The following is a 10851-nucleotide window of genomic DNA, read 5'->3' as shown; positions in this document are numbered from 1 at the left end:
GTAAATTCTGAACTTGAACGTGTACAGGAACATGGATGCTTTTCGTCATACATATCGGCATTGTCAAAGGTAAAGGCATAGTTACATGAGTAACGGAAGTTTTCCTCAATCCACGAAAATTGGTTCCAATGAAAGTAAATAAAGAGTTGTTCGGTACTGGCCGATATTCGGTTGTATCAGGTTCACAACACATACAATTTGATATGACTGTGCTTAAGAATATGTTTTGTTTATACAGATTTTCGGTTTATGCAGGATTAGGTTTAACAAGTTTTCACTGTTTTATTCATTTATCGAATTCATTAATAGAAATTTATTGTGACAACTTAGCCAAACTTTCCCTTTGCAAGTCATGAAATTATATTGATTCGTTTCGATTAAAACATAAAAGTAATACAGTTTTAAAAATATTTAACACGTAAAAGGACAAAATACTGTCCGCAATGTAAATGAAGAATTTTAAACAAATAGAGATATCGACAATACCCACACCAGGGAACTTAAAAATATTGAAATTTAGCTTTATCTATTATTAAATTTTAATCAGTTATTTCTCTTTTATCATGGTTTGCTAGTTTACGGTTGATAGCAATTGTTCTGAACATCTAATTTAAAAACATCGCGGTTACATTGCCTATGTAAATTTTAAAATTGTTTGTATGCACATTCAACGACAAATTTATGTGACGTATATAATTTTTCTGACGTCAAACACTGAAATCAATCCATGTGTTCGTATATAGATGTTTTTGTGTCCTGTTAAATTGTTCCTTTTAAAAGTTTTGGATTCTCATAAATTCTATGTATAACTTTTGGACTTGTTTGAACCTCGGTCTATTTCTGTAAAAAGTAAAATCACAAAAATACTGAACTCAGAGGAAAAATTTATTCTTGCATTCTTTTGATTTTTTAACCCTGTATGCGTACATTGCCTATGTAAATTTTAAAATTGTTTGTATGCACATCGAACGACAAATTTATGTGACGTATATATTTTTTCTGACGTCAGACACTCAAATCAATCCATGTGTTCGTAGATAGTAGATGTTTTTGTGTCCTGTTAAATTGTTCCTTTTAAAAGTTTTGGATTCTCATAAATTCTATGTATAACTTTTGGACTAGTTTGAATCTCAGTCTATTTCTGTAATTTATTCTTACATACTTTTGATTTTTTAACCCTCTATGCGTACATTGCCTATGTACATTTTAAAATTGTTTATATGCACATTGAACGACAAATTTATGTGACGTATATTATTTTTCTGACGTCAGACAATCAAATCAATCCATGTGTTCGTAGATAGTAGATGTTTTTTTGTCCTGTTACATTGTTCCTTTTAAAATTGGTATACGTTGATGACTGATGTACCCATATTTTGACTATTTTATTAATTGTGACTGTTTATTTTACGCATCATGTAAATGTAGCGGAATTTGATGAGACTGTTTGCTAAAGTGAGAGGGTTAGCGCTATATAACCAGGTTTAATCCACCATTTTCTACATTTGAAAATGCCTGTACCAAGTCAGGAATATGACAGTTCTTGTCCATTCGTTTTTGATGCGTTTTGTTTTTTGATTTTGCCATGTGATTATGGACTTTCCAAATTGATTTTCCTCTGAGTTCAGTATTTTTGTGATTTTACTTTTTTCAGTAAAACGTGGAAAAATTATCAATATATGTATTATCTAAATGAATATCCAAAAAGTGGTAAAAATGACAGTGAATGTCGAAAAAATATTAAAAATGTATTATATGATCAAATATCCAAAAAGTGGTAAAATTTACCGAAAAATTTTGTGATTTTACTTTTTATTCATTTCGTATGGTTGACTGCAGCATGCAAATACCTATAGAAAAATAGGTGTGTTTTGTTCGGATTAGATCTTTAAAATATAAAATTAAAAAAAAATGAAGGTACATGTAGTGACGTTATCTTTTCTTTTAAAAAATGTGATGTAAATCTATACTTGATCTTTGGAAGATGTGTGTGACACTGATGATGTCGAATGTCAAAATCCGTAAATTTCAAACCCAGAGGAGATAATTTATGAACAATGTTATTGCAATACTGCACTTCGTAGATTACTGAAAGTTAGCTTTTTAACGTGTCTGAAAACATGTATGAAAACGTCAACTTGTTCTAGCGTAAGCTACAGACGCAATTGGAAAATGTGAGATATACATGGAAATGTAAATTCGGAAGTTGAACTTGTACAAGAACATGGATGCTTTTCGTCGAACATATCGTCATGGTCAAAGGTAAAGGCACAATTAGTTGATATTCATATTGTATGAACTTACTCATCAGTGTATACCATAAATGTGGGTTTATATATTTTCATGGGAACCAGTTTTCGTGGATTGAGGAAAACTTTGGTAGACATTTGATTTCGTGATTTTGTCAAAGTCTGCAAACATATATCAATTCTTTGAACACTTAAGTCCGTGGTTCACCTGCACTGATCAAATCTACTACACAACAAATAATAACGAGACCATAGTATATATTATAATGAGGCCATAGTATATATTATAATGAGGCCATAGTATATATTATAATGAGGCCATAGTATATATTATAATGAGGCCATAGTATATATTATAATGAGGCCATAGTATATATTATAATGAGGCCATAGTATATATTTTAATGAGGCCATAGTATATATTAGTACTTTTGGTGACTCAAGCAGTAAAACATCTATCAAAGCTCAATAGTCTTTAAAATATCTTCATTAAAAAACATAACATTCCCTGATTAAGATAAACATATCTCTTTGTTTCTATTATGCACATTTAAACTATACGTAACTCATTAACAAAATGCTTCTGGCATTCCAATATCGACACTTCAGATGTATTATGGTTTTCAAAGGTTATCCTCGGGTGAATCAGCAACTCTACATTCATCACAACTCGGCCGATTCCGTAGAGAACCAGAGTCACAACTCGGCCGATTCCGTAGAGAACCGGCGTCACAACTCGGCCGATTCCGTAGAGAACCGGCGTCACAACTCGGCCGATTCCGTAGAGAACCGGCGTCACAACTCGGCCGATTCCGTAGAGAACCGGCGTCACAACTCGGCCGATTCCGTAGAGAACCGGCGTCACAACTCGGCCGATTCCGTAGAGAACCGGCGTCACAACTCGGCCGATTCCGTAGAGAACCGGCGTCACAACTCGGCCGATTCCGTAGAGAACCGGCGTCACAACTCGGCCGATTCCGTAGAGAACCGGCGTCACAACTCGGCCGATTCCGTAGAGAACCGGCGTCACAACTCGGCCGATTCCGTGGAGAACCGGCGTCACAACTCGGCCGATTCCGTAGAGAACCGGCGTCACATGAAGATTGCCGATTGTGAAACTTTACTTATTTAGATAGTACGCAGTTGTCCGAGTTGTGACGAATTAAAACAAAATGTTACACAGTTTCCTGTCCAAATTCTTCCTTTTCAAACAGTTTTCTGAAGAGGCTTTTCTTATTCGTAGTCTTCAATTTTTAAACTTTTTAATGCGTATTGTTATGACTTTACTTTTCTACATTGACTAGAGGTAAAGAGGGAGAGTGGAGATCTCATAAAAATGTTTAACCCCGCCGCCGCAATAATGCGCCTGTCCCAAGTCAGGAGCATCTGGCCTTGTTTAGTCTTGTATGATTTTTAAATCTAGTTTCTTGTAAGATAAGATAAGATAGTTTATTCTCATAAAACCATGCAAGTACAAAGGTTACAGAGAAGTTGAAAAATAATATACATATAAAACAAATTATGCATTTAAAATGCATAAAATTCAAAAATTTCGGATGAGATAACATATTAAAGAATATATATATATATAGATTTTGATAGTCAAGTGTAATAGTATATATTGATTAAAATTACAGTGATGATTTTGTATTACACTTAAATGACTTGCGTAGTATATGTATGTACACTTGATGGAAGAGCAGTTAATCATTGCCTCGTTCTGAATAAATGTTTGCTTCCTGCTCGTCTATTCAATTTAAGTTATGATGTTTAAAACTAGCGTGATGTAGATGTAATAGCTGAAAAAGGTAGGTAATATTGTTTTTTTTCTATATGTTGCTAGGAAAGATATACTATTATGTGTTTTCTTCTATTATGTAGCTTTTGAAAAGCAACTGTGCTTCAACGTGAGAGGTACATAGTCTTGCATCCTTATAACGTGGGTTTTTAATAACCGGCATAAATTCTTCTTGTACACTTAATTTCGTGATAGAATTTGACAGACAGTGTCGAAATACTAGTTAGCTATGTATGTTATATTTGATAAACAGTAAACATATTCTGTAAAATGTAGATGTGTCATTTTAATTTATTTTAAAAGTTTTAATGGAATTTCCATTTTATCATGGACCTTGTATATTTGTTAGAATGTTTATCAACTAACTAATCAATTAAAATGAGACTAAAATATTGTTGCTCGGTAACATTTTAAGAACCTATGAAACAACTTGCGAGATTACTCTAACGTCCAACGACTGTTTTGCCAGACCATTATTATCATCTGTGTCTAAATGACAAAAGGCAACATACAATGTTATCAATATATCCTCTTATATTTAGTGCGTTTCCCTCAGTTTTAATTTGTCACCCCGATTTTGTTTTTCGTCCATGGATTTATGAGTTTTGAACAGCGGTATACTACTGTTGCCTTTATCAAACGATTGATTATCATAAATGTCCCAATGACACCAGATAATATCCACTCATTGATTATGTTGTCCCTCCCATTGACACCAGACAACATAAAATAAGAGACACTGATTGATTATCATGTTTGTCTCAATAACGTCACACACCATACAACATAATCCATCGATTGATTATGTTGTCTGTCTCAATGACGTCAGACAACATACAATATAACACATCAATTGATTATGTTGTTTGCCATAATGACACCAGACAACATATATTAAAATCCATCGATTGAATATGTTGTCTGTCTCAATGTTAACAGACAACATATAATAAAATCCATCGATTAATTATGTTGTCTATCTCAATTACACCAGGCAACATATAATAGAACATTGATTTTTGAAAACAACAGAGAGAGGACAACAAATGATATATTCTGTTTAACAGTCAATTGATATTTTATAGTGTGTCTTTTCTATGTTGTGATGTTATATTATTGTTTCAGAAAAGGGAGAAGGTTTGGTACCATTAAAACGTTTATTCCCGCTGCAAATGTTTGCACCTGTCTTATGTCAGGAATCTGATGTACAGTAGTTGTCGTCTGTTTATGTAGTTCATACGTGTTTCTCGTTTCTCGTTTGTATAAAGATCAAACCGTCGGTTTTCCCGTTGGGATGGTTTTACACTTGTAATGTATGGGCCCTTTATAGCTTGCTATTCGGTGTGAGCCAAGGCTCCATGTTGAAGGCCGTACCTTGACCTATAATGGTTTACTTTTAAACATTATTACTTGGATGGAGAGCTGTCTCATTGGTACTCATACCACATCTTTATATATCTAGTAAAAAAATATTATACTGAAACAAGAAAAAACAAAAACAGAACTGAAATAATGTTGTTAACAGTAAAGAGTTTAAAAACGTGTACACGAATGGCGTTAAAATTCCCTGAACAAATGAATTTATTTGATTCAACCCTCGTGTTTGATAAGTTCTCGAAACAAGTTGTGTTTATAGATGTAGCATATGGTGATAACTTTTTATTTTCATATTACCCCTTAATATACTAGATATTTACTACACTCATAATAGGATAATTGAAAAGTACAATATATAAGGTTAAAATTAGCCAATGTATATAATATAACGTGTCTACTTAAAACCTACGGATGATGTCAAGTGTAAATCTCTATATTTACAACCTATGTTTTCCTGTTATGATGAGTCAACATTCAACTTATAATGTTATCACGGAGTATTTATCCTGGTTATATTTACAACCTTGTGTTCAAGGTCGAACTTAATGTAATATGACAGAATATATGAAAATATACTTTTAAATTACCCGAGTAGTCATTTGTAGATTGACCGAGTGTCATCATCTATATGTTCGAGTTATTGGTCGAGTTTTATAAAATATACAATATGAGTAGTCGTTCCATAAATTTGCAAATAGTTATCTTATATATTGCTCGAGTGTTGTTTTTGTGTAGATTAGTTGAATGCTATCTAATGTATTACCTAAGTAATATTTTTTGGTATATTTGCCGAGGGTTATCTGATTTTTTCCCGAGGGGATAATTTGTAGATTGACAGATTCTTGTCTATTAAATTACCCAAGTGGTAGTTATGGAGATTGAGAAAGTGTTATCTATTACATTACCCATTCGGACAAGTGATCATTTTGTCAGATTGACCACTACTCATCTTATTTATTACCAAAATGGTTATTGTGTAGATTGGCCGATTGTATACGTACTTATTGTAGATTTGCCAAGTTTGACTTTTATATTACCGAGTAGTCAAATGTTATCTTACATATTGCATGACTGGTTTTTTTTGGCATGTTGGGTGTTGTCTAAGATATAACCTACGTGGTTGTTTTACAGATGACAACGTGTTACCGTATATAGATATAAGACTTAAATCGACGTCCGGTCTCTAATCGACGTCCGATCATCAAATCGATGTCCAAATCTGACGTCACAATAAAATAACATTGCAAATCGTCGGGCAATTGTATGCTCCTCTATTCGACGTCTTTTTTTTGTTGTTCTCAAATCGTCGCCCAATTTTTGGCTTCTTTAATCGACGTCCGTTTTATGGCGTTGTCGCAGTGAAATCACAACTTTATCAAAGGGTTGGTTGAACCTAACACTCAGAAAGTTGTTGAAAAACAAAAAAAATACTTCTCAACAATTGGTTTTACGTTTTAATTGTTTCTATTATTCGAGTCTGTATACTGCCCTCTAAACGTCTTTCGATTATCTTAGTCTTTGACAAAACGAGACAGATAATATAAACAAAGATCAATTCTAATATGACGTTCTTGCCATACTTCGACCTATAATTGTTTATAATTTTATTCATTGTGACTTGTTTCATTGGCACTCATACCACATCTTCTTATTTATTTATAGTTTATGTAAGCACTTCACACAAAAAAAACGATAAAGATAATATAAACAAAGATAAATTTAAAAATAAATGGTTGAATGAATTTAAACATCGTGATACGAGTCTCCTTATCGATGGGACATCGTTTTTAGAATTCATTACGTCACATTGGATTAGAGGGCTAAAATATTAGACACTAATTTGAGAACGTGACGTCGTATTTGGACGTCGATTTGAGGAACGGGCGTTGATTAGAGTCCGGACGTCGATCAGAGTCTAACATATATTACCAAGCGGTAATTTTGGTAATTGGCCGATAGTTATCAAAAATATAACCTCAGTGGTTGTCTTACAGGTTGGCCGATTGTGACCGTATATATTACCGAAGTGGTCATTTTGTCTATTAGTCAATAATAATCTGCTATTACCCGAGTGGAATTTGTGTGTAAATGACGAGAACTTGCTGATAAAGGGATGAATGATCAAATTAATTCAAATATTGATATTATTATCCTAGCTCCTAGTAAAATCTCAAACACGATTCATGATTATTGCTTAAAACTTTACACACTTCTTAATAATATTAAACTAAAGATCTGTATACTTTTTGGTGATGATTCAAAATTTTATTTTAGAGTTATTGAGTTTTTGTAAAGAAATATTTAAATGTTTCATGGAAGGGCAGACTAGAATTTCTCAGAATGAAGACTAGATAGCCTAGATAACACGCAAAACATTTAAGATTTTTTACGTTATGCATTTTAAAGATCAGTAAGTAAAGTCTGTTGTCAAGGATTTTTGATAAAGCATTAAGGGGGAGTTAGTGAACGATTTGTCACACTTTTCTATTTTTAAATACAATGTATATTTCATGAATAAAAATAAAAATGAAATATGCCTAAATCTTATTGAAAATGAGTGAACGAAATTTTTTTTTACCAGAATAAGAAATACACTTTAAGTTAGATATTTGTAATAGCACGAGGCTTTTAATTATTGTTTTTCAAACACACCTTCTCTGTAGTAATGACTCGTTACAAAGTTATTTCATTTCACCCATTTATTTCATTTGTTATACTGTGAATTCTCAGTATTATTATATATTAACATGTAGCCTTAATATATATTTAAAAAATCGAATCTAAAGCCAGATATATCAAACATTTATTATTATTTTACTATTATACGTTTTCAGGACAAAACAATCAACTCAAACACGCCTTGAACGTAAAATATGTACTCGACTGTCTCTTTACGATAATATAATTGCCAATTTGTAGACCTCCCCCCACCCCCCCCCCCCCCCCCCACCACCACCACCACCACCACCACTACCAAAAATAATGTTGCCGTGGACAGAGATGCAAATTAATGTTATTTAAGATTAATATTTTATCTGTTCGCGTATTTTGCAGTTGAATTTATGCTTATGCATCTCAAAAATCCAGAAGTATTTGTACCTTCCGAAATCGGCTGTTTTGTTAAATGTTCCTTTAATTAAAAAAAAAAAAAAAAAAAAAAAAACAATATCTCGTAGCTTCATACTACCAATTGAGTATAAACAAGTATATAAGATTCAAAAAATCTTAAATCATACACCTACATTTAACTTTTAAAAGCCAACAGTTTTAAACAATCCAAATATTCAAACTTTATAAAACTTGGTTTAATTTCAGCTGGTTATCAACCCGTTTCGCTTTTAGCTCACCTGTATCAAGGGGCCGTGTGAGCTATTGACTTGGCGTCCGTAATTTAAAAAAAAATCTTCTCTGAAATTACTTGACCAAATGTTACCAAATGAATTTGTATGAGTGAATCTAGGAAAAACAATATTCATCAACAAACATGACCACCCTCTGTTAAAATATATTCGAGATTTTAGTTTATATCGCAAAAGTTCAAGTAGTTAGAGCAAAACTTACCGAGTAAAAATATTCAACAGGCCAATTTCTATCTACCTTGCACTTTTCGGAAAATTCAGATCAGATGCCAAAACTTGGTCTTGCAACATCTATCAGCCTTTAGTTTGTTAAATTACATATGTATATGAATACATAAGGGTAGCAGGGTCACCAGAGTGTGAAATCCATGTCATTTGAAATAAATACTATGCATAGATCTAGAAATCGACAGATAATAATGACATTTAAAAAAAATACTCTCTTGTATTCGAAGTTTTTGCTGTTTTATTTTGTCTAAACAAATTGACACACAAAATGAATATAGTGTTTTGATTTTTTTAACTTAAATTATTCGATACATTGGTAACACCGGTTACTAGGATAATAATCCTGTCACGTTTGAATTGGGTAAAATGATGGAAATGTGAAAGTTTACGGGCAGTAGGTGCAACAGGATACCGACAGCTCGCATGGCTCCTCAGGGTGGGAGCTAAAAGGTGGATCCATGCAAATCAAATCAAAGTTATTGGTTGAGTTTTATAAAATATACAACATGAGTAGTCGTTCCATAGATTTGCAAATAGTTATCTTATATATTCCTCGAGTGGTGTTTTTATTTGTGTAGATTGGTTGAATGTTATCTAAAGTATTACCTAAGTAATACTTTTTTGTATATTTGGCGAGGGTTATCTGATTTTTTTCCCGAGGGGTAATTTGTAGATTGACAGAGTATTGTTTATTATATTTCAGAAATAATTCATGGGGGCTTGAATATATCGTTATTTTACCACGGGTTGGCCCTTTATGCAAATATTTTACCCTGAGCGATAGCGAGGGGTAAAATATCGGCATAAAGGGACAACCCGTGGTAAAATCTAGATATATTCAAGCCCCCATGAATTATTTCGATTCTAATAGGACAAATACGGCAATTTTTTTTGGATCGAAGCGCTCTAGGTGGAGGCCATTATTTGCCGTTCCCATAAATTAACGCACTTTTAGATTGGCGTAAAAGAACGGAGCAAACAGAATAAGTCACATGCTCAAACTATTCACAAAACATATTTAGATAGATTTGGATGAATTCTAATGATAACTCACTTATATGTGATCATATGTCGTCTATGTATATAAAAAATGGGCTTATACCACATTTTAGCATCGTTTGTTTACATTTACTTGTTGTGATGATTTTTGGTATCAAAAGCGTGTATTTTCCCGTAAAATGCTTAAATGATCTTAAATCATAACGTCATCATTCTATGACGTCGGGTACTTCATTCATAAAAAAACATATGACGTGGGAGTACGATCGGAACAGCCAATGCAATATATTCATATTTTACCACGGGTGTGTACTCAAAGCGTTTGAAGGACGTCATGTTAGAATACCCTATATATTATATTACCCAAGTGGTAATTATAGAGGATTCAGAAAGTGTTATCTATTACATTACCCATTCGGTCACGTGGTCATTTTGTCAGATTGGCCACTACTCATCTTATTTATTACCAAAGTGGTTATTATGTAGATTGGCCGATTGTAATTTTTGTAGATTTGCCAAGTTTGACTAATATATTACCGAGTAGGCAAATGTTATCTTACATATTGCATGACTGTTTTTTTATTGCATTGTGGGTGTTGTCTAATATATAACCTACGTGGTTGTTTTACAGATGACAACGTGTTACCGTAAATAGATATCATACTTAAATCGACGTCCGGTCTCTAATCGACGTCCGGTCTCTAATCGACGTCCGATCATCAAATTGATGCCCAAATCTGACGTCACAATAAAATAACATTGCAAATCGACGGCCAATTGTATGCTCCTCTATTCGACGTCTTTTTTTTTGCTGTTCTCAAATCGTCGTCCAATTTTTGTC

General features: G+C 33.0%; 1 protein-coding gene across 1 annotated transcript; it reads left to right on the top strand.

Moving 5' to 3' along the window:
• The first annotated feature begins 2858 nt into the window (after positions 1-2858).
• On the top strand, positions 2859-3365 carry LOC134718307 (FMRFamide-related peptides-like). Its single transcript, XM_063580802.1, has one exon. It carries the CDS (start codon positions 2859-2861, stop codon positions 3363-3365), a length of 507 nt encoding a protein of 168 aa, XP_063436872.1.
• The last annotated feature ends 7486 nt before the right edge of the window (positions 3366-10851 follow it).

This window comes from Mytilus trossulus, chromosome 5 (genome assembly GCF_036588685.1).
Source record: "Mytilus trossulus isolate FHL-02 chromosome 5, PNRI_Mtr1.1.1.hap1, whole genome shotgun sequence".
Classification (NCBI taxonomy): Eukaryota; Metazoa; Mollusca; class Bivalvia; order Mytilida; family Mytilidae; genus Mytilus; species Mytilus trossulus.
The sequence above is the reverse complement of the archived record's forward strand: the minus strand, read 5'-3'. Positions and strand labels throughout refer to the sequence as shown.